The following is a 25,077-nucleotide window of genomic DNA, read 5'->3' on the forward strand; positions in this document are numbered from 1 at the left end:
AATATGAGGTGTATATGATGTGAACACAAAGCCCACACAAAATTCTGACAACGCAGAGACGTCACATGCGACATGGCTAAACTTCTCTGCTTCTAAAATAACGTTCTGAGGAAGGAAGCGTGACCAGAAATATCTTAAATCCTTCCCAGAGTTATTTAAAGGTCACGGCTATTTTTTGTCAAAGATTATCAGTAACCCAGTTAAAACAACAAAGAAAAAAAACTGCAGGAACAATACAGAGAAGGAGCTCAGTGGGACAGGATAGCCTGGGGCATTTAGGTCACAATGTCCTTCGGTGCTATTTCTAAAGATCTCATCCTAAAAAGAATGAAGGGCCTAAAGAACAGAGTCCAACTTTTGAGCTTTTATTCAGGACTGTGTGACATTACACAATGTTTCTTAAACCCTACCCTGCAGCTCCAAAGCACAGATAATATATAGGTACGACTTTGATTTAGGGCGCCTTAAAAGAATAGTCCAAATTATCCTCACTCTGCCCTTGCTGTAAGAAGAGCATAGATCTATATAGGAAGTTTTTATGGTTGATATTTAAGTAGAATTTGAAGATTGTTAGCTTAGATTAGCACAAAGGTAACAAAGTCTGCCAACCTTTTACTTATTGAAGTGATTGGTCCCACAAGATTAATGCAACATCTTAAATATCACACCCCTGAGGTCTGTTGACCAGCATGATGTTGTGTTTAGGAAGCCTCACCGCGCCCCAGGGTCCAGTCCGCCATTGGTGGGATTGGCTACGTGGCAGGTTCCTGGTGCTGGTGTTTGGTGAGGACGGAGGTCGGGAATCACTGGAGCGGGACGGGCACTGAGACATGGCACAGTCCTGCTCTGTGGCAGGACGGTCGTCTGGGTCACACTCACTAGCGTTCACTTCTTGGTCACTGAAGTTGACGCACAGCACTTGTCGCGTCGTCTTTCCCTGGCCACAGGTGACTGAGCACTGACAGCACAAACACATGGAGAGGGTGAAGAAATGAAAAGGAAAGGTAAATGCAAATATACACAAATCCAACTGGCATAAAAAGGAAAGCTGACTTTCTTTGATAGCAGATTCTTGACATTTCTGTTCATTGTGACCTGCTGGTGGTCAAACCAGACTTGATGAACAGAACCATGTCAGATACAAAAAGATGTCATCTTCATGCTACCAAAGAGCTAACCCAGACTTAACCTGGTGTTAAGGTTACAGCAAAACTTACAGTATCACTCTAAATGACCCAAGTAGACATTTTTTAGAAAAATAACACAAGGCAGATCTTCCACCAAATGCTAATGGTGTCTCCAATCTTGCTCCTCCCTAGCAGAGTCCATTCAGTGTCTCGCGTGATCCATTTCACTTATGCAACAGCAGTTCATAAAAAACATGACCTATCCAGAGGTTTACATGACTTTGTCACGATGTTTCATGTTATTACAGATACTGTAACATGGTTCTGCATGCATTAAGTTGATGTATATACTGTGACGCTACATCGAGCTGTACTGTGCTGCAAGCTGCACTGGCTGGAGAGCAGTCACAAAAATCTCTCAGTTTGGATTTTTCTGTAACAGCGAGCCAGAAAAAGATGATTTGCTTTGGGTTTATAAATCTGCCGTTGTCAATCTTCTGTTCGTGTGTGTGTGTAAACATGGGATAGGCCTCTGAAATTTTTAGTGGCCTTGGGATGATTTAGGATATTTATTTTCAGGGGGTCAATGAGTGTCTTTGGCTTGGCAGTACATGTGTGGGTGTGCATGGTTGTGTGCTTGTGTGTGTTGTGTATGTGTATGGTGACCAGACCTGCAGTCTGCCTGAACTGTATCGCTAAGGCTCTGATGAGAAACATCTGTAAACAAAACTGGAGCCCCTCACTACAGCCCCTTGCATCTCCCAGCTCAAGAACTTCATTCCTGATTCCTCTCTCTCTCTCTCTCTCTCTCACACACACACACACACACACACACACACACACACACACACACACACACACACACTCTCTCTCCTCCTATAACTTCACTGCAGCCCTCCTCCAGTCTAACATCCACGCATTCCAGCTGCCACCCTGTCTCCACATCCTGGCTGGCTAACACATTAACATCTGCATAGCGTGTGCAGATACTGGCTGTCAGGGTTAAAATGAGTCTACAGTGAACAATGGAGCAAACATGGAGGGGGGAGAAACACATCTGGATGGCAAATATTGATGACACAATGTAGGTTAATCTGTCACTATAAGGAAATAATTATTTTGTCAGCAGAAAAGCTCTTTTGCAAGTTCTTAATTATTTGAATTATTTGAGTCAGTCAATCATATACACATGTTGGTCTTCTTACCACTGTCCATTCCAGCACTTTCCACTGTCCACATGCCACGACTGTGCACACTTCCCTTGAAGGAGGCTTTGGTAGGTGGGCGCATGCCGACTCGTCGGCCACGCCGCCCTGGTCGTCACGGCAACTCACATAGCGCATCCGTGTCCCTTTGCCACAGCTGGCGCTACACTGTTTTGCGGGAGAGAAAGATTAAGAAACCGGAAACCAACCAAATGAGAAAAGCAGATAAAAAGTAAAATAAACAAAAATGTGACAGCACTGCCAACCTGGGTCCAGGAACCAAATCGCCACTGGGTTTTGTGGCCCGGGTGGGAAGGGACTTTGGTCCCTGGGGGAACAGGGTGGCTGCTGGGACACTGGGCTATTTCACAGTCCTGTGGAAGAAGAGACACATACACCCATTCATGCAGTGATTAGCAAAATGAATATACTGTAACAACATCTGTCCCTGACAACAAAATACCATGAATATCAGAGATAGCTTTTCTGACATGGGACAGTCGTGAGCAACTTAAACTATATTCCTTCGGCTCTACGTTTGAGAGTAGTTATGCTTCCCATCGACCCTTTCCCCTCAACTTACCAAAACAACATTAACAGGGTCCGCCCCGTCAGTTCAAACTATGGATTGTGGCAGTAAGCCACTCAGCATAAAGCCCTGATCCCTGTCATAACAGGTCATAGTGGAGTGGTATTCAGGGCTCCAATGCCTATGCTGGCGTGGTTGTAAACTCCACCCCTAATCCACCCCCTTGTCCCGCACCTTCCGCCTTTCCCTCTTTCCCCTCCATATGCCCTCTGGTGCCCTCTGACCCCGTGTCTTTAGGAATGAGTGCTGGATCAGGTCGCACAGACTTGGGCTACACATTCAGCATGCAGCCTCCAAAAAGAAACAAAGTAACAGGAAGCTCTCCACATGCTTCCTGTTGTACTTGCATTTGCATGCATCAATAGAATATTAACAAATATATACTACAAGAAATCCAAGACATGAACAACCTTGTACTAAAACCTCCCTCCATCTATCAGTCTCTCTCATCCTATGCCCTGGTGCAGGGTGGTGGTGGGACTAGTGGCCTGGTGGCCCACTTCATGGCTGGCTGGTTAGAATCACAACGAGGTGGGGCGACTGCTTCAGGGTCACTGGTCACCGGTCTCTGCTGGTCCAAGCACCGGAATTGCGAGCTGCTGTGACTAGAGGGGGGCCTCATCCTGAGTCTGCATGCTAAGCGCTCTGAAATGGGTTTACGCCATACGCTGACCAAACAAACCTCTCATTCAGTTCAAAATATTGCAAGTTTCTGTCGGGGTTTCTGTGCAAGTTGTGTGCAAAGTTCACCATATACACACACACAAACAATTGGCAAGAAAATTAACCTGGGTGAGTGTCATTTCCCAACATCGTATGATGTAGACTGACATAACCCTCTGTCAGTCTACAACATGGGTAAGTGGAGGAGAAGCACGGCTTTGAACTAGCCTACTTTAAATACTGGTAATTATTTATTTGAAGCATGTCCTCTGTGATATAGCTGTGATTTCTGATTTATTTATGGCTGCCACAAATACAGGATGTTTTGACACAAAACATGCGTGAAAATCAAACTGGGGGTAAATAACTGTGCACTCGTGGTGCTGGAATCATTGGAAAGTTAAGTGGTAACGAGACAGAGAAATTGCAAGGTAGTGCTTCTTCAGGTCCGAAAAAATAATGCTTGTAAGTTGGAAAAAATTAGTTAATACATCCTTCAGTCCAACCACTTTCTAAAACATTCATCCATGGAGGGAACTAACTGGAGCCTATCCCAGCTGCATATCGTAGGAGGCAGCAGGGATAGGCTCTTATGATATGTTTGCTAGATAATAGAAGGTCATCAGTCTATCACAGGGTTAATATGGAAAGACAGACAACCAGTCACCCTCACATTTACATCTAAGGTCAGTTTAGATCATCTCTGTATCATGCATGTCTATGGACTGAGTTAGAAAGCCAAAGTACCTGGAGAAAATGCACAGAAAGGACCCAGCTGGCTGGTGGACTCCAACCCCAAACCATCTTACTGCATTTTTTAAAAGGAGCTTATATTAGTTGATGGTTTCCATAATAAGCAAATTCCCATTGTATGCTGAGGTAAGAGCAGGGTAGGTAAACTTTGCTGTTTTAAGCTGCAGGTTTGGTCAAACAGTGGGCTGATGTTCCTGTCTATGCTTCTATAAGCATAAAGAACTGTTTGTATTTAACCCAGTCTGATTATGTCTGGGAAAGTTGGTTTAGAAATTCTACAAATCTTTTAAAGATTGTGCATTGGGGGTTTGTAAAAATTAGAGATGGACCGATCCGATATTACGTATCGGTATCGGTCCGATACTGACCTAAATTACTGGATCGGATATCGGAGAAAAATAAAAAATGTAATCCGATCCATTAAATATCACGAAAGCACCTCACAAAACTTGCAACACGCGGTAACTCACCTCAGAACATTAGCACGTCGGAGCAGTATGCATCACGTGATAGAGCGGCTGTGGCATGCGGGACCTGTCGGTGGTCTGGATAGCATTTGGAGCTTCGCTAGCAACCCGGCATTTCATCTCCGACAAAGTTATCCCCGAGAGAAGTAAAGCAAGTGTGTAAGTCCATCTCTGAATGTTTGTAAAGCATTCCCGCATTAAGCTTAACAAGCGACTGCCTCTCCTGCTGCTACTTCAATCGTGAAACTGCTTAACGATCAGCTGATCGGCTTTTCCGTGTCTCTAGTTTGCTTTTGGCCCACTTTGCACCAGAAAGAGGAAACCAGCGGCTGAACAACAGCAGCACGTTTAAGCTTGATCAGCTGTTGTTAGAATTTATTTAATATTACTTTCTACTCGAGGATCTGTAACTGTGCAGGGGCGGATCTAGCAAAGTTTAGCCAGGGGGGCCGATAGGGCATTAACAGGGAAAAGGGGGCACAAAGACATACTTTTCTTTCTTATTCTCATTTAAAATGTCTAGCTTTTAATAAATAATTATCTGACACCCAAAGTTTTAATTTGATGTAAAATGAATAGAAGTCAATTACTGTATATAGTAACTATTAAGTCTAATATATATACCCTAGTAAGCTATAGTACTTTTTCCTTTGGGAAGGTACCATCTGTGCAGTCTGCAATTTTGTTGAAGAAAGATGTTGAATCTATTTAATATTTCTTGAAAAATAATTGATTTCTGTGCATTTTTTTTCACACTGCATCAAATTAAGGTTGATTACGTCGATTAAGCATCATGAGGTGGAGCGTGAGGGGTGGTTCCCTATTTTTTATTTATTTATTTTTGTTGTTGCTGGGAGTTGGAACCCTATTAGTTAGGTTGCTTAATATTTATGCTAAGTACTCTTTAAAATACCAGAATAGGGAGAATGGTGTAGGTTTAAGTTTATTAGATTGATCAGTATTGCTGAACTATGAAATATTTTTTTTTGCATACAGGTATAACAGAATAGCTTTAGTGTAGTTGTTGTTTTAAACTTGAGTATGAACTTATACAAAATGCAGCAAGATATTTAAAAAACAGTTTTGTTGATTAAAAAACACTATATCGGATTCATATCGGTATCGGCAGATATCCAAATTTATGATATCGGTATCGGTATCGGACATAAAAAAGTGGTATCGTGCCATCTCTAGTAAAAATTACAGAGAAAAACTCGAATTTAGTGCAGTCTCGCAAGTGTTTGTGCATGTCACCTCCTTCTCATGTGCCCCAGGCTTAACGCAATCATTGCTTCTGCCAAACATTTCAAGTGTCAGCTAGATGACACAAGTGAAATTGTTTTCAAGAGAAACATATTAGGGATTCTGTCTCAGAGTTTTGTCTTTATGGTGGGATAGTGAGGCTGGTAAACTTCCCTCTGCATTTGGAGCAGGCGGGACAGCTTTTATTGAGACCAGGTGGAAATGAAATGCCAGGTTTTTTGTGTACATTTTCAGTACAAGCGTGCATCATCTTCCTTCACACTCAACCACAGAGCAAAAAAAATGCTCTCAGAGTGAGGAGATGATAAGCAGATTGTGGGGGAAAAGAAAGGACGATAAGACCTCTTACCTGGGTGTCAGTGGGTCGCGTGGCTGCGTTACATTCGGTGTCGTCCATGACGGCACCATAAGAGCCCACCACGCACTTCACTGCTCGCATCTGGTAGCCTGGCCCACAAGAGGTAGTGCACTGGGTTCAAAGAGAGAAAAAAGAAACAAAGGAGGCGTGATGGGAAAACATTTGCAACAGTCAGCCAAAAAGAAAACTGAGAAAAAGACAAGAAAGGCAAGCAAAAAACAGATGTTTTGTTGGAGCCACCAGAGCAACCCCTGCACACATGAGTATATAGAGCATATAGAAAAAATGTTAGCTCACTTTAGAAAAAGGTCTTCTAACAAAAATCATACATGAGGATATTCATATACATTGGACTGGCCGCTTTCCCACTGCAGCTCAGTCAGAGGGTACTATCCCGCGCTTTCTTCTGGCTCACTGCCTTCAGTGAAACGGGGTCAAACTTGTGTGGCGGCAACTTCAGCTACCATTTGATCATGCTTCATTAAACCACTTCAAATATACCTTAAAATGTGCACATCCTCTGACGAGGGGCACAAAATAGCTCGCATTTTTGGGTGTTCTGTTCTGCACACGTACACAAATGAGAATGGGTGCGCACACAGATATATAACAGGCTTTCTGGGAACACTGCTATGAAGACTGTCCATTGCTTTTGTATCTTCATTTTCATGACATGTCCTGTGACTCTAAACAGCAGAGAGTTCAGTGCTAAATAACAAGCGTAGCTTGTCTGTGTATCCACCCGATGATTTACATTAGAGACCAATTCATCAGAGAAGTAATAGCAAATTTCTCTTGCTGAGCTGTGACCCATCAACTGGGTAGACTTTCATATTGCATGTATGCAAGTATGAAAGCAGTGGCTCTAAATCTATATATACAGCATACTCTTTTAAATGCCTTGGAAAAAAAGATCTGCTATAGAACTATAAAAATTATTCAACCAAACTGATTGATTAAAGATAGATTATGTCTTCTTTAAATGAAAAGATTTACTCATGTCAGTATGCAAATAAAATTTTCCATTTTACATGGAACCCTTGAGATAGATAGAACCAACCACAGTCAGTTACCATATCTTCCTTTATATTTAGCTCGTCTTTTTTCCTGTCTGCCGTCCCTCACTACCAACCAGTTGTGGCAGATGGCCGCCCCTCACTGAGCCTGGTCCTGTCGGAGGGTCTTTTTTTCCTGTTAAAAGGGAGTTTTTCCTTCCCAGTGTCGCCAAGTGCTTGCTCATAGGGAGTCGTCTGATTGTTGGGGTTTACTTTCTATAATGACCTGATAAATGACCCGACTTCTTACAGCTTTGAACAAAAACAATCGAGCACTGTGTACTGAATGCTGCACAAATCATAAATACAGGGGTGACTCACCTGTCCCCAAGGTCCAACCTGCCAAGCGGCACACTCCTGCTGTTGGCACGTCTGCACTGACTCAGGTTTAGACGACCCACAAAAGCGATCATGTAGACGGTCCTCACCAAACTGACACCACGTCTGGCGATGCTTGTAGCCTTTACCACATGTCACAAGGCACTAAAAAAATAAATAAATAAATGTTACAGGTTATAACGCCATGAATTGCGTACATAGTTAATCGCTAAATTAGTACAAGAAATGAGCAGTTACAAGTATTCAGATTCATGATAGAGGAAGTTCTCTTGGTTTTATGTAAAGCAGTATATGCACATTAGAAAGCCCCTAGCCGCAAAAACAAAAAAAGTGTGAGTGTGTTTATTTATGTGCGAGTACAGTCCATACAGTGGAGCAAAAAAGTATTTAGTCAGCCACCGATTGTGCAAGTTCCCCCACTTAAAATGATGACAGAGGTCAGTAATTTGCACCAGAGGTACACTTCAACTGTGAGAGACAGAATGTGAAAAAAAAATCCATGAATCCACATGGTAGGATTTGTAAAGAATTTATTCGTAAATCAGGGTGGAAAATAAGTATTTGGTCAATAACAAAAATACAACTCAATACTTTGTAACATAACCTTTGTTGGCAATAACAGAGGTCAAACGTTTACTATAGGTCTTTACCAGGTTTGCACACACAGTAGCTGGTATTTTGGCCCATTCCTCCATGCAGATCTTCTCAAGAGCAGTGATGTTTTGGGGCTGTCGCCGAGCAACACGGACTTTCAACTCCCGCCACAGATTTTCTATGGGGTTGAGGTCTGGAGACTGGCTAGGCCACTCCAGGACTTTCAAATGCTTCTTACGGAGCCACTCCTTTGTTGCCCGGGCGGTGTGTTTTGGATCATTGTCATGTTGGAAGACCCTGCCTCGTTTCATCTTCAAAGTTCTCACTGATGGAAGGAGGTTTTGGCTCAAAATCTCACGATACATGGCCCCATTCATTCTGTCCTTAACACGGATCAGTCGTCCTGTCCCCTTGGCAGAAAAACAGCCCCATAGCATGATGTTTCCACCCCCATGCTTCACAGTAGGTATGGTGTTCTTGGGATGCAACTCAGTATTCTTCTTCCTCCAAACACGACGAGTTGAGTTTATACCAAAAAGTTCTACTTTGGTTTCATCTGACCACATGACATTCTCCCAATCCTCTGCTGTATCATCCATGTGCTCTCTGGCAAACTTCAGACGGGCCTGGACATGCACTGGCTTCAGCAGCGGAACACGTCTGGCACTGCGGGATTTGATTCCCTGCCGTTGTAGTGTGTTACTGATGGTGACCTTTGTTACTTTGGTCCCAGCTCTCTGCAGGTCATTCACCAGGTCCCCCCGTGTGGTTCTGGGATCTTTGCTCACCGTTCTCATGATCATTTTGACCCCACGGGATGAGATCTTGCGTGGAGCCCCAGATCGAGGGAGATTATCAGTGGTCTTGTATGTCTTCCATTTTCTGATGATTGCTCCCACAGTTGATTTTTTCACACCAAGCTGCTTGCCTATTGTAGATTCACTCTTCCCAGTCTGGTGCAGGTCTACAATACTTTTCCTGGTGTCCTTCGAAAGCTCTTTGGTCTTGGCCATGGCGGAGTTTGGAGTCTGACTGTTTGAGGCTGTGGACAGGTGTCTTTTATACAGATGATGAGTTCAAACAGGTGCCATTCATACAGGTAACGAGTGGGGGACAGAAAAGCTTTTTACAGAAGACGTTACAGGTCTGTGAGAGCCAGAGATTTTCCTTGTTTGAGGTGACCAAATACTTATTTTCCACCCTAATTTACGAATAAATTCTTTACAAATCCTACCATGTGAATTCATGGATTTTTTTTTCACATTCTGTCTCTCACAGTTGAAGTGTACCTCTGGTGCAAATTACTGACCTCTGTCATCATTTTAAGTGGGGGAACTTGCACAATCGGTGGCTGACTAAATACTTTTTTGCCCCACTGTATGTATATATTACAGCATACGGGTTCTGGCAACACCACACGGGAGATCTGAAAAATTCCCGGAATGCAGCCCACAGCTTTGCAAGCTCCTTGCTCTACGATGTGTAAACTGTGCAGCAGTTTAAGAACGATTTCACCCTGCAATCACCTCTTACCCAACACTCATTTGGAGTGGAAGGAGGGGAGTAACTCTCCTAAAGCTGAGACATTCACAATCAGCACTGGGATTTGACATTTGACCCAGATCACCGCTGCTTTAATACTCCAGCATTTACAAAGAAGTCTGTTATTCTTTACGTTGAGTAGCCCTAGACACATACTCGTCTAAAAATCTCACAAACAAATCACTGAGCGAGTTGAAAACCTGCACAGAAACACAAAAACACATACATCTGCAGCTTGAAAAGGTTTCCACTTTAACTACTTAGGTAAAAGTCTTATTTTCTTCACTTGAAACTGTCGGCCCCAGAGCAAGCCACCAAAGGTGCAGAGAGTGCAGCGCACATACCCCTGGGGTCTTATTTTCTTCTAAACGCAAAGACAATACAGTAATTGCTAAACTGACCTCAGACCAGTCTCCAGTCTTCCACTGCGGACAGAGGAATTCATTGCAGGGTTGGACGGTCAGCTTGTCCCTTTGACTGCATTTGCTCTCATCGCCACCAGCCTCAGCTGCCTTTCGACACACTGCCCCTCGACGGCGGGTTCCTCCACCGCAGCTCTTGGAGCACTGCAGCACAAACATTTGAGCATCAGCAAGTGTAAACACATTCACAACCCGAGATAAACTTGGACAAACATCTGGTCAGTGCAGACAAACAAATCCCCAGACTTCCAACAGAGTTCGTACCTCCGACCAGGATGAGTACTCCCAACCACCCGGGTTACAGTCTCCGTGACAGCCTTCCTTGTCATCAGGTTTGCGCTGACCGCTACAGTAGCGGTCATCAACCTTCTGGGTCTTGCCGTCTGCACGGTTGATTTTAGCACAGTATATTTCCAGGGTACGATATCCTTGGCCGCACTGGGCTGTACACTCACTTTTTCGAGCAACGTGCCATCTGCGTAAAGAACAAGTGGGTAAATCTTTGCACTGCAAAGACCAAATAAAGTGTCAGTCAGATGGATCAAATGGTTTAGAGTGATGATGCAAACCTAAGTTCACATTCAGTGTTGCATGGCTCAGTGATGACAGCAGGTCTCGCTGTGCCGTGGCACCTCTGGTCTGACACCACCACCCTGTCCGATTCTCTGCTACAGAGAATCTTCCGCTTGCGCTCTCCTGTGAGGGTACAAATATTGAGGTTCTAAGTGACAGCCACTCTAAAACATCTTGGCAACACACTATAACAAAAAATAAATCAAACATGAGTCAAAATGGCAAAGGAAATTGAAGAAAAGCTGTGTCATTTAAATAAAGAGATCTGTTTTATAACTAATAAGAAATTTACAAAGATGTAAACAGAATCTCAAGCTTGAGTTACAATCTCGGGTTTCATAACTTTATCCTGAGATGAAAGTGACTTTTTACTGCCCGACCTGCAAGTAGTTATCTGGGTTGATGCACCATCTGGCTCAAGTAAAATATGGCTCATCGTCGGGAGTGCAATAAATGCCAGCGTGAAAAGTGTGTACACCTCACTTTGGCTTTTGTGTAAAATTACAGCACGATATGAACCTTAATGTGGCAATAGATCAGCACCTCATGTTACCAAGTTTTGCAGCTGAACGCTATGAGAGCTTAATGTGTTATATGCTAGATGTTTATCCTGCTGTGAACTGTGGAGTTATTGGTTTCCCTTCAGTTGCTGAAGCAGGGTGGTGTCAAAAAGTGGAGAAAGGCATTCTTAAACAGAAAAAAAATTGACTTGTAACACACATAACAGGTTTTCGAGTTTGCTTGCAATCTTCCTCCGCACACCCACGTACTCTGACCTCTCCACAGTCATGCCAAGCAGATGTGCCACGGCATAGTGTAAAACTGATATTTAATCACTTGTTAAAAAGGCTAAATGCCTACAATGACCATGTTTAATGGTAACTACAGCATCCTCCATCTCCTGGGTCTCCTGCTCAGCATTTTCTAAATGTTCTTCTTCCTTCATTCCATCTCCATCCCATCTCATTTTTACTCTGACCACACAGTTTATCATTCACCTTTCCCATCATCTCACCCTGCAAACCACATGTGCCTCCCCCTCACCTTGGCACAGACGACTACACTCCTGCCAGGGCCCATAAGCATCCCAGAAGAACTGTTGAGGCTTATCCTCTATGGGAATGTTAAAGGAATACCTGACATCTGGGTTGTAAAGGTTCCCCACAGAAAGCACCTGGGAAAAAGCAGGCAATGTGATATACATTACACAACCTTACAATTGTAAATTTGAAAGATCAAGTCTGTAGAAGGATTTATGATTCTGCATTCCTCTCTTCTATTAAATCACCATCTTCTATCTTCACATCTCCTGCAAAAGATACCAAATTGTCATGATAAGGACAGCTTACCTGGATAACGATCTCCTCTTCTATGCGGTCAGTACAGTTGATCCTCTCAATGACATGGTCGGAACCGCTGTACTCGATGATGGCATTTCCTACTTTGATTTCCCTTTTGAACATGCTAACCACAAACTCCCCGTTAAGCAGGAACTCTCCGCGGCTATTTGATATGGCTACAGGGAGGCAGAAACAGTTAGTTGGCTTCATCACACTGAAAAGAGTTTGTGTAAACTCAAGCTAGTTTTGATTTATTAGCTGATTTAAAAAAAAAATATGCATAAAGGTGAATTAATTTGTGCAAATCACTGTTTATGGCAGGAACCTGCACAAACATGAACTTATTTCTGCGCGCAGCAGAGCAGCTTAGAAAACACAGTGGCTTAAAATGTTCATTTACAGTAAGGCACACACAGTGGGTAACAGTAAAGCCTTATTGGGCTAAAATAATCCTCTGTTCCCGAAGAAGTCCCATCCAGGGGCACCCTGTTCTGTTCAACAGTCAGTCTTCTGCACTCGTTCACCCTAATGCGATTATGGAGCTAATTTCCTGCCTTTACTTTCCTCGCCATTTCACACATTACACTAATATGGTTGTGGAGAGTGGCATTTATTGCACACGCACACAGACAAAAATAACAATCAATCCGCTTTGGGTTGTCCCAATATATAGAAACACTGAAACACACAGTTAAGGATGACACTATGTTCAGAAGTTTGCATCAAGGACATGCACACAATAAAAACAACACACGAGCACAAAAAACATGAGTAGGTCAGTGGTACGAACAGGCTGAGACAGAGCCTTAGAGCAAGTACTAAAGCTTTTAAACTAAGGGACCTTGCTGGATTGGTACCCGCAGGCATTTAATGGATTTGCATGCATAGTATTTGCAAAATCTACGGCAGTTATGCAGTGCCCGGCTTTACACTGAAGGCTGAACGCTGTCCTTCTCATAAACACTCAAGCACATCTCATAAACACACATCTTTTTAACAGCGCATTCCTCCAGAAATGACTTCAAACAGCACGACGGGAAATGTAAAAATACAATCGAAGTATTAACAATTGTTGGCTGTCTTACCGAGGTAGTTGTCATCCTCCGGTTTCCCTGAGTAACTGTGTTGACGCACATCTATGTTTGTAGCACCACTTGGTATTCGCACCACTTCGTTATAGCCTGCAAATACATATGCAGCGCATTAGCGCACCCAGGTCTGTAAATGCACTAACAAGTGAACCCATCCATCGATGCTTTTCTGCTGAGGTGTGTAAGCAATATAATAACTGCCACAACAGCTATTACCATTTATATGCACTGAAATGGAGACTGATGGGGGTAATAAAAGAGGTTGTTACTCACCATAGCGTACAATGTTGAAGGTGCCTGCTACAGTTTTGCAGGAAGAGTTATCGCCTCCACATACGCCACATTTGTCCCTCCTGGCTTTAGAGTTGAGTACGTGATCACAGCCCGCCTGCTGCTCAGTACGGGAAGTAGGAAATACACAATAAGAAAATTAAGGATTTTTAATTAAAGGACTTTATTAGAAAATCACTAAATCATAGCAAATATGTAATTGATTCTTTTGAGACACATTTTAGCTTAACTTTAGTGCATCTATGAATATAAAAATCCCATTGTCTGAGCTGGAATATATTGAAAACTGTGCGTGGTTTGGAGATCACGCGTTATGTTAGTAATGTAGGTGCTTACTATTTTATCCACTAAACACTGTTACTGTTCAAGAATGGTCCCTGCTCTGCTATTATTACAAATAACCATGAACCGCTGCTGCTAAATGAACAGAATTAGAAAGCTCACTCTGCACAGGCCCTGGACACAGATGTCGTTGGTATCGGGTCCACATGGCGTGCCGTCAATGACCCTGTCCCTGAGCTGATAGTAGGCTGTGCTGCCTGCAACCCTGCAGAACAGCTTACATCTGTCCTTCATCAGAACTGACACAGGAGATAGAATACAGATAATTATTTCATGGTGACTCAAATAAATGCAAAGCTTACATTATGGCTGTTATTCATGAAGTAAGTATTAAGATGCCACTGTGATGTGAAAAAAACTATTCTCACTTCCGCTGTACTTGGGCACCCAGCGAACATTTGGAGGTAGACCGTTGATGTTAAAGTGCCTGCCGTCAAAAGCAGCACACTGTTCCTCCCTGAAGTCCTTCTTCTGCTTGGAGCAGGGCTCAGAGTTGCAGGAACGAAACTTCATCCGGCGACCAACACAGTACGTTCCTCCATTTCTGGGCCTGAGAGTGAAAACGTGGGATAAAAGCAGTAAAACCGAATCATTCCCTTGTGTTAAGCACCTTTTCTCAGAGGACACTTATCAGTTTATCAATTTCCCTCTCTTTGCTCAGCCTGTTGTTAGTTTTTAATTTCCAACTTATCCACACGCTCTACTCTTTTCTATTCGTCCATTATTCAGGAAGACTGACTGATCTCCATATTTACCAGGAAACAATCCTGTAAGATATGCCATCAGAGCGCCTGTTTTGATGAGCATTAGCTATGGAAAGAATTCCCTTAAGGAGGTTTGATCTATGGAACACTGACTTTGGAGACAAGGTCCAATAGGCATGCGTGACTACAAAGGAACGGGCTGCTCACACGGGTCGGTTGCATTCGCGCATGGCAATCTTTATGCCTCCGCCGCATGTCCGCGAACAGGTGCCAAAAGGACTCCAGACTCCCCACGCTCCCTCAACAGGTGAGGCATCGTGCTCTTTGGCTATACACAGCCCATGTTTGCAGTGCTGCAAGAGAGGAACAAAGGGGAAAAGTAAAGGAGAGATGAGTGAAGAGAAGATAACAAAAAGAAATGCCAACACATCCATCTGCTCTTCTGTGCTTTAAAGCTAATCTGGGAGAAATTTGGAACTGGGAAAAAAAAAATTCACAACTGTGCCTGGCTGGAGAGAGGACAAGAAAATGTCACCTTTACAGTCAATAAATATATCTCAGCTCCAAACAGAAGGATCATTTTATACTGTTAAAAAAACAGACTTCATTTTAGTCATTAGTGTGGTGTGCGCTGGCATGACAAGAGATGAGACAAACACCAAAAGGTTTCAGCTTGTCTGTGTGTGTGAGTGTACATGTTTAGACAGAAAATTGGCATGCTACTATTCTTGTGGGGACCAACAGGGACTTATGGGGACAACATGCCCGTCCCCACAAGTTTTAATGCATTTTTGAGGCTCAAAATGTGGTTTTAGTGTTAGGATTACAATAAAGTTATGGTGAGGTTTACGCTAAGGCTTAGGGTTAGACATTCGATTTTGATGGTAGGGTTAGGGTAAGTTGCTAGGGAAACCATTATGTCAATTAGATGTACTCACTAAGATATGAAAACAAGTGTGTGCCTGTGTGTGTGTGTGCATCTGCAGGTCTTGGGACCTGGAGGTGTAGTTCGGCTGGTCCATGGTGCTTTCATGTCTCAGTCTTAGTGACAGGAAGCAGGAAGTCAGTGCAAAAGTTCTCATTATAAGCTCAGGCAGAGTAAGCATCATTCATAGCTTTCCACCACTCATTTACTAGTAACAAGAGTTTACATGTGTCAGTGGAAACTTGACTTTTTGCAAGTCTTGTTTTGTCATTTTGCACAACAAATTATCGTCCATTATGTTGAGATAACCTGCCAGTGTTTCCCTCAAATATTACAAATGACATAAGAAAACATTTAATAAATCCAACTAAAAAGGAATATTTAAAACCAACAATAGCAAGATTTTTCTTTTTACTTTTTTTGGTATACTGAAAAAAGGAAATTGGGTGTTTGTTACATTAAAAACAAAATTACATGTTTAAATTAACTTGTAATTTAAACACAATAATTACATGCTTCTATGAACGTAATTAAATCATGAAGGATCTGTACGAAATTCAACAACTTAATTTGTCCTTGTTGAGAGGACATGATACAATCTAGTAAGAGTGGTTAGTTGCTGAACTCATGAAATTCACAAGATCGCACGAGATGTCAAACTGTAGGAAAATCACTGGCGTTATAAGAGGCAGACAACTACGACACACCACGTGCATGCTATTGCTATTTATTGTGGATTAACCTGTCAAGGACAAAAACGTACAAAAAAATTCTGCATCAAGCCTTGAAATCATAGCTTTCCTACTTTTGTTAAGTCTGGATTGGTGGCATGGTGGTTAGTGCTGTTGCTTTACAGTAAGAAGATCCTGGGTTCAAATCCACAATCTGGCTAGTTTGCACTGGTTTCTCTCAGGGTATTCTGGTTTCTTCCCACAGTTAAAAGTCGTGCAGTTGGTAGAGTTAGGTTAATTGATGATTCTAAATTACCTGTCAATGTAAGTGCAAATGGTTGTTTGTGACAGACTTGTGAGTTTTCTAGGGTGTACCCTGCCTAACAATTCAGGGTTATTTCCCAGCCCCCTGCAACCAGGATAAAGATAGGATGTTAGTTGTTGTAGATCCATTAAATTTTTATGTTAACCAGACTCTAGACTTTGTTGAACATTATGTAATATGAAGACAACATGTAGTATTTAAATGAGCAAGTAGTATTGGGGTAAATGTTATTTAATAGTGTTGAAATACAATGACAAAATTGTGAAGGATTAAAATATTCCAAGAGCTCAACTTACTTCATCTAAACATGTTTCAATCGTGTTTTATGAACACAAAATGCACAAGTTTATTGAATATGAAAAAGTTGTGTTGATTGAACACAATTGTTTAAGTTTCTGCCAAAGCAAAACATTTGTGTGCAACCAATGTCCACTATTGAATCGAGTAAATCCAACATGGCCTTTTTTTCAGTGTATAACGTCCCCTCTTCCTGGCCACCAACACTAGGCAATGCTAAGGTTCATGGACTTTTTTTCTTGTGGTGGGCTTAAATCGCCACCTTCATTCCACCCCTTACTTAATTATCCCCAAGCTTCCGGCTTAATTAAAATCAGTTCAAGGGTCTTCTCCTTTACCATTTACACACTAATGCATTACACTATCAGCATTACTCTTACCTTTCCAGGTGAACAGTCGGTGCCATCTGCCCACGGCATGTGCTGAGTCCTGCAGCCCCGCTGGGCGCCCTCTGGACTTGTGCACCATAGTCTTCGACACTGGGTCTGAGAACACACGAACACACACACACACACACACATTAAGAGTCAATGCTGGGATTCCAGGAAAAAAAAAAAACTAAAAGAACAAGCTATGGCTCATAAATGTCATGTTTATTTCCCTGACTGTAAACAACTCCATTAATATACAGCATGGACTCAAGCCAGCAGACTTCCAATTTAGCACATTCTATCAAACAATATGCCTCCCTACACTAAATTTGCTGCATCAACAATTTCATTTGCCAGGTATTTCTAAGCCTGCATGACCTTTTAGACTGAGTGAAAACCACAAGCCAAGAAACTATAGTGTCACATATTTAAAGACATTTCTGTATTATTAAACTGAAATGTCACTTTTTTAACTTAAATTCAAATTAAATCTGGCTTCACTTTGCTTGTGTTTCAGAAGAGAACATGTTAAACGTGGCAAGTGACTTTAAAGGCTTCAGAGTCATCCGAGAACCTCTGCTGCACTGAATCTCAACTCCCTCCGCTCCCCTCTGAGACCCCCACGTGCAACATGACAGTTCAGATTTGCACACCGAGTCCGCTTACCATATAAGGGCACACCTGCGTTCCCGGCCCAAATATCAATTCACACTGTTTATTGACATTGTATATCCGCCCGGGCAGCTGCTGCGAGAGAGCGTACGGTCTAGAAACGGGCTCATCGAGCAAGCACTCACCATATCCTGTGCTATTAAGAAATAAAAATAAAATGACTTAAAGAAAAGGGATAAAAACAAGAGAAACAAACAGACAGAAAGCACACTCAGTACAGCTGGAGTGGTTATTTTTCTGCACAAAAACATCTTGAAAAACGTCTTGTGTTGAACTAGCTATATGTGGTAAGTGGTGGGGAACTCAGGAAGTCAAGGATGGAGGGATACTATGCATTGCTTTGGAGGTAGGTCATTAAATATTATTACTCCAAGAGTTCTGGGTCTTTCTCAGTGTGTACGAGAGACGAGACCAGAGGGTGCAACAGCCCTGAGAAATGATGACAGTTTGACTGTGGCTACCAATGCACTGTGTGTGTTGGCGTGTGTGTGTTTGTGTAAACCTGCACAGTTATTAAAGAATATTTAGCCAGGTTTTAGGGGGTCATTTTTGCTACGTTTTCCCAGTTCTATTCCCCATGCATGTTTGGAACAATGATGAAGACAACAGTATGACATACTCAAGGAACTCTGTGATGTACTTCCTGCTACACTTGGACCACATCCAAGGGTTTGTGTTGTAATTAAGTGTGGGAGCCATCACATGTTGTTGAATCTTTACTCCATCCTCCTTACACTTGTTACTGTCATCGTGAGGCATGTTGAACCTGGAAGAATAGAGGAAAAAAACATGTTCAGGCATAAAAAATAAAAAAAAAAGCTATTTATATTAACAAGCAACAAATAGAGCATTTTCAAATGTCCCCACTAGCTGTACTTCCATGGCCCTGCATGGCTCTGTTTTGCCAGTGTGGTTATTGCTTCTTGGCAGGACGTCAACTTCTTGATATGTTTTATTGTGCTTCACAAAGTGGCAGTGACAAATAGCAATTTGTGTTGTGTTTGACTGTACTTCATTTCTTCAGCAACATCTAAACAGCAATTCTATTTTTCTACTGTCACCATCTTATTGGCTTTGGGAAACTCATTCAAGGTTGCTATACAAAATAATGCACAGCATTTGTATTGCCTGCCTGTGGCAAGACTGGATAGAAAGATATTAAATTATATGAAAACTGAGAGAAGAATAAGTGAAGCATTCAAGCTCCTGCAGGGTAAACAAATGTGCTCCCGGTCGATGGTGGACAGGTACGGCATCACACTCCTTGTTGCTAAGCTGTCCGCCTACAACACCGAGCTTTGTCGCAAATCAGTCATCAAGCATGCTGCCCCAGCCTGATGCAGATAAACATGCAACCCAATAATAAGAAAAGGAGCATTTGTTTGAGATGAGGACTATTAAAGTCTGTAACAGTCTCCAGAGTAGAACGCTTACTCAGGACTTTGGACAGTGGAGAGTTTGCTGAAGGGCAAAGGAAACCAAGAAGTGGTTTAAATTCAATTCTGAGAATCCAGGTTACAGATTTTTTTGCTCTCAAAATGAAAAGCAGGGATACATTTTTTTATCCAGATGTGCAGAATTTATGGTATCAGCTGTTATAAATTCCTAGAAAGTGTTCTGAAGCTCTAGTGATGTGTAACTAAGAACAAAACCAAGTATTTATGACTGATGAAAAAACAAATCAGTGGAAAAATGTCAGCTGCTCTTACACATGTCCAAGTTCGTGGGCAATGGTGAATGCAGTACTGAGTCCATTGTCCTCACTGATGCTGCAGCTCCTGTAGGGATCACACACGGTCCCCAACTCTGCAAGTCCTGAATAAGAAGAAGCTCAGTTCATTTTCTTTTGTATTTATTTAATGTACATTTCTACTATAATTTGTATCACTCTGTTACAAAAAAAAGAAAAAGAACAAATATGCATTTACCTAAGGTGTCACACTTATCCCTCGCTCTACAGATGTCCTGCCTGTGGTGAAAACAAAGATAATTGATCTCGGTCATTGTTAGTCTACATTTTAGAATTTTGTCAGGATCCCTCTACATTTTTGGTTCACGGAATATTTGCATTTTGAAAAATGAAAGCTTCCACAATTCCTCTTGCACCTGGTGATTAGGATGGCAGTGTCGTGATGGGAGTGGTGGTTATCATCCAGGACGTTCTGACTCTGCTGCCAGATGCAGAAGTTCTTTAAAGTGGTCTGTGCATTAAATGAAATAACTGGACCATCCTGAGAAGGACACAGAAAAAATAATAAATTATAGGAACGTGCACCATGTTGTGGCGTGGAAGCAAATTAAGTATTCTTACCAGCTCGTTGTTTATTATAACTAACTTTACAATCACAATGTTAATCAGGTTTCCAATGCTGGGGTCCTTGTATATGGAAGACACCTGAAAAAAACAACAAAGACACAAAACGTGACCTCAAACCTAAAGAGAAAATCAATGTTTAAATTAAGTTGAGCCAGATTGGATGTGACATTGTATATTTAGTGCTAGTGGTTTTATGGGCTGCTTACTTGCAGTTTCAAGCAAGTACCAGAGATTTTGTTTGATTGAAGGATCAGCATGATAACAGCTTGAGCCCCTGTGGACAAGTCAGCCTTTCCCCAGACTAGAATATGGGTCATCGCTGCCTCCCCAGGACTTTCAGTTCAGCCCCAGATGCAGGCGGAAACTGGTGTTTGAAGTGGTCGAGAGTATGCAGCCTAAGTAACATACCTGAGCCTATTTTTTAACATTCATCAAAGCTGTCAGGCAGGCTATCCCTCAAGCTGCCCTCTCTTCCCCCGAGCCGTTTGAAAATGTTGTTTACCCCTGCCCTAAGGTGCCCTTTTACCTCCCTCAACTCTCCTCCAAAGGCTGACTGACTTGCAGCACAAACAGCAAACAGCAAAGAGGAACACGTGTGTACATTTAGTGCATCAGTGTGCACGAAGATGTCCTACTCTGTCCATATCTGCGCAAAAGATTTCTACCAACCAAACATAGAGATCAGAACTTACTATAGACATTAACGTGAGTATGTAGTGCTGTAGGTTGCTGCCGTGATGCTCCACCATTTTGCTGTCGGCCACCAGCATAACTTCAACAAAGCGCGGGTAGGAGAGGAAGCGCTTTGATCTCCTGTGAGGTCCTGAGTCACCGCTGCTATCATTTGACGGTCTAGCGCTAGCACTGCCATGCTGTGATCTGAGCAAAGCATTGCTGGCCAGGCCAGCGCTCAGTGACTCCAGGTCATTGAATACACCAGTACTGACCACAGGGACTGCTTTAATCACAGTGCTGACCCCAGCCGCTGGCCTTCTTTTCACCTTGTGTCTCTTATGTCTGTGTTTGTGTCCTAGAATGAGAAGCCAAAAGAAATGGAGCAAATGTAAATATACAAGAGTGCAGGCCTGAGAAGACTGGAAGCATATTCGCTCAAACAAGGCAAGGAATAATTCATTCTTTGTCAAGAAGATGTGTTTGCTATTAAGCTGAAGTCACGTTTAACTTTTAAATGATGGAGCTATATGAGATCTGGAAGTGGATATTGTCAAAATAAGCTCCCCCCTCCACTGAAAAGAGTTTGCTGACAAATGAACATTGCCTGAAGTGCCTTTTTTTTCTCTCAGAAAAAGGAGGAAAAGAGGGCAAAGAGTTCAGGCAAGGTAAACCTGGAACCCAGCCATAAAAAGAGTACACAAATTGCTGTGCACACATCAAACGAGAACAATCCAACAACTGGGAAGCATTTTTCTTTAACTCTGGAAAGGTTTTATGTCCTTAGATTACATCTGCTGAACTGCTGAGTCTTTTTGTTTTCAGATCATCCTTACTAGACCATTACCAATGTGTCACCATTTATGAGGGATGATTAATGAAGAGTGCTAAAGATCAATTTGCCGTTCCTAAACACCCGCAAGAAAGAAATGTAATCCATGTATATTTTTTTCACATTCAACTGAGAAGTATTTTGTAAAATATCATGTTAAAAGTCTTTTCTTGTATGATATGTTTACAGCATCCTTAGCTCCATCTTTGTTTGTATAGTTAAAAACTGTAGTCTGTTGGAGTGGCTAGTAACAGCTTCTTTTTGGTATGTCACATTGGATAAACTGAAGGCTACCACTGGATAACTTTCATACACCACTCTAACAAAAAACACATTTGCATGAGCGGTCATAGTCAGCTCACTGCAGTCAATCAGGGATCAATCTGTGTGCAAGCTGAAGGCTGGTCAAATGCAACAGCCAAAGAAGTTTGAAGCCTTTTGGCATTTTATGCAGTGTGAATGATTAAATATTAAATTCATATTTTGTCCCTGCCCGTTTTCTAATTCCTTATTGTCTTTTATCTTCTTTTTTTTTTTTTTTACTGATTTTGATCAAATCAAAAGTACATTGTTTGTGTGTGTGTGTTGTGTCTCCATTCTCAGTTCAAAATAAAAAGAATGGTCTACAGATTCAATAGCACTTTGTGCAAGGCTGAATGAATCGTGTCCAGAATAGCGTTTAGTCTCATTTATGTCACTTGAGGCTAAAATGAAAACACAAACAATCACTCAAATGGAGTGAGAGCAAGCATCTTCAGAAGGATCTCCAGCACACAAAGACAAACGATTTCCATATTTATTGCTTTTAGTTTTGATTATTTTACCGTTTCAAGTTGCCATCACTTATGTAAAAATTTACACTACATCTTCATGGAAGTAGGTCTACCAACTTTCTTATCAAAGGAGCAGAGGAAGTACAAGAGTCAACAGGAAGTTCAGCCAGTAAACTGAGATGAGGCGATATAAGTGTGAGCTTCCAAATGATTCTTCTTGTGCGAGAGCTGGAAAACCTCCTCATTACTGTACTGCAGCTGTGGGTACTGCACTGTGCAGGCTATAGCATGACATGCAAGCCAGGATAGTTTCATACTATACTTTAATCTTGTCATTACATCTCTGACTGTAGCCTATTTATGGCAGAATGTATTTTTTATTTAGATATAGAACTTTAATTACTTTAATATTTAATCAGTTGCATTATTAGTTTGATGGTGGGGTTTTTTTTCTAACCCTAACCCTGCCATTCGGGTTCACTTTAACTCTTTATGGTCATTGCACAGTCATACTTTCTACAGTACTACAATAAAATTTAAGTACTGTTCCACATTGGTGCCAAAAGAAATTCAAGCTGTAATTGCAATAAATAATATATGTACAAAATATATACAGTCATTTATGAGTCCAGGCATTCCTTCGGTTCCCAAAATCAACCCAACACTGAGGCATCACTGAAAGTTAAAAACAGTACAGCTCCAATAAAAATAATTCACTAAAAAAAAGAGGATTTACAAGGTTTAGTGACGTTAGAAGTTAGCAGGAAGTTATGTTGCTAGTTCCAATCTAGAAATGATGAGCCAGATTCTTATTAAGGTAGTTTAAAAAAACAACAACAAAAACCTAAATGTTCAAACTCTGCTGTCTATGGAGGACTAAAGAGCAGTGACATATAAACTATGCAGTGGTTAGCTACACAGCTATGGTTATGCTAATATAAATACATTAGCATGAAGGATGAGGGATACATTTTTCCTCAGTAAAGGTTTATGTTGAGGGTGCTCGATGGTCAGAGACACATACCATCACATGGCAGGAAAAAGACATGGAAACAGACCAAACTTCAGCTAACAGAGATTCTGAGAAGTTCCCATTCAAAAGACAAGGTTAGCTACTAATATATACCTGTGTGGTTTGGATTAGGTGTGATCTTCAGTATCAACACTGAAATCTTAGTCTACTTTGTCTCCTCTCCTCTGCTCGCTGCCTCACAAAGTGTATGTGTTTGTGCATGTGTGCACAATCCCCCTGTCAAACTGAGTATTCCCAGCTAGCATTAATTTGTCATAAAACTTCAACCGCCTGACAAGCACAGGAGGAAAAGCTTGGACCCATTTTTGCTGTCAGAAATGAACTATTCTTCTTCAGTGCGCCACAACGATATAGTTTTATGTATGGAATTCAACTCCATACAATAAGAAAAAAAAAAGCAAATGAAAGGAAAAAGAGGCCCCTCCCACCAATTGAAAAGTTGTGCTTGCATTAACCAGATAAGCAGCATATCATCCTAGAGGGCCTTAGTACAATTACTGTAATAGCTCACTGACTATTATATAATTGGTTCCTGTTACAGCTGATAGTGGAGACTTTAAATTTGAGTGATTATATCTGTGCAAACCAATTTAAAGGTCCCATGTACATAGTGGCACACAAATGTCAAAATTGCCTAATCACTCTGTCCCCTGTCGCACTAAAGCACTAAGATGTGCATTAACCAATTACATCTAACCAATATATACTGTTTCTAGACACTGGGAGGTCCATGCTTAGCAGCAGAAGTATGCCGTTTTGATAGAAAGAGGACACTGGGTGAGGGTTTACTAGAGCAGATATTTAGGTCAGCTGACTGGTCAAACACAGCACCTCAGTAGCAAGGTCTGGATCTGACGTTTTAGGTACAGAGCCGTGTCTGTTATATATCCTAATGGCATACATGCTTACTCATCATATAATGTACCGTACCTGAAGTGTCACAAGCTGAGGTCTCCTCAGTGGTCTGTTTCTTCGGTGCACTTTTCCTGTATACAATATGAGGTTTTGTGTGTTCCTCTTCATAGTGTTCTCCTTGATAGCTGTGAAGGGGCTCCACAAAATACTCCCCTTCTGGAGACCTGAAAGTGCCGAGCTGGGTAACAGAGAAGACACATAGGAGTTAGGCTACAGCTATCTATATTCTCTAAGTGCTTATAAAACCAAGGAGAATAATCTATATCTCGAGGATCTTTTAGTACTGAGCTCTGTGCAGATCACATACCAGTTTGTACTTAACGTAGGAATGTAAAAAAATAAGCAAAAAACAGACATAGCAGCTTTCAGTGGTAAAAACAAAGTACATTTGCATTCATGTTATAACAGAGGAAAGGTCTAAATGTGAGACCGTTGATGTCTATCAGGAAAACACTAAGACTGTATGTTCTTGGCAAGTATGCTGCAAACCTTGTATGCGTTTGGCATGTTTAGCATGAGTTGGTTAACTTAGAGGTCTAGGATGTTCCAGATAAGA

General features: G+C 41.8%; 1 protein-coding gene and 1 long non-coding RNA gene across 2 annotated transcripts in view; one reads left to right on the forward strand and one right to left on the reverse strand.

Moving 5' to 3' along the window:
- adamts9 (ADAM metallopeptidase with thrombospondin type 1 motif, 9) overlaps positions 1-25,077 on the reverse strand; it is a 44,845-nt gene that overhangs the window by 17,747 nt on the left and 2,021 nt on the right. Inside the window, exons 3-26 of the mRNA XM_026168631.2 lie at positions 24,537-24,699; positions 20,989-21,326; positions 20,291-20,374; positions 20,086-20,210; positions 19,908-19,948; positions 19,689-19,794; positions 18,599-18,745; positions 17,974-18,115; positions 17,317-17,421; positions 14,926-15,071; positions 14,383-14,564; positions 14,117-14,253; positions 13,655-13,772; positions 13,376-13,471; positions 12,300-12,466; positions 11,995-12,124; positions 10,947-11,073; positions 10,642-10,852; positions 10,357-10,521; positions 7,802-7,963; positions 6,417-6,536; positions 2,599-2,706; positions 2,333-2,500; positions 716-958 (exon numbers count right to left, since the gene is read on the reverse strand). Of these exons, the coding sequence (XP_026024416.1) occupies positions 716-958; positions 2,333-2,500; positions 2,599-2,706; positions 6,417-6,536; positions 7,802-7,963; positions 10,357-10,521; positions 10,642-10,852; positions 10,947-11,073; positions 11,995-12,124; positions 12,300-12,466; positions 13,376-13,471; positions 13,655-13,772; positions 14,117-14,253; positions 14,383-14,564; positions 14,926-15,071; positions 17,317-17,421; positions 17,974-18,115; positions 18,599-18,745; positions 19,689-19,794; positions 19,908-19,948; positions 20,086-20,210; positions 20,291-20,374; positions 20,989-21,326; positions 24,537-24,699 (3,531 nt within the window). The remainder of the gene's footprint in view (positions 1-715; positions 959-2,332; positions 2,501-2,598; positions 2,707-6,416; positions 6,537-7,801; positions 7,964-10,356; positions 10,522-10,641; positions 10,853-10,946; positions 11,074-11,994; positions 12,125-12,299; positions 12,467-13,375; positions 13,472-13,654; positions 13,773-14,116; positions 14,254-14,382; positions 14,565-14,925; positions 15,072-17,316; positions 17,422-17,973; positions 18,116-18,598; positions 18,746-19,688; positions 19,795-19,907; positions 19,949-20,085; positions 20,211-20,290; positions 20,375-20,988; positions 21,327-24,536; positions 24,700-25,077) is intronic.
- Positions 864-22,350, forward strand: LOC145428948 (uncharacterized). Its single transcript, XR_013909302.1, has 2 exons — positions 864-1,004; positions 21,331-22,350. It is a non-coding gene; the product is annotated as an uncharacterized LOC145428948 (long non-coding RNA).

This window comes from Astatotilapia calliptera, chromosome 5, assembly GCF_964374335.1.
Source record: "Astatotilapia calliptera chromosome 5, fAstCal68.1, whole genome shotgun sequence".
Classification (NCBI taxonomy): Eukaryota; Metazoa; Chordata; class Actinopteri; order Cichliformes; family Cichlidae; genus Astatotilapia; species Astatotilapia calliptera.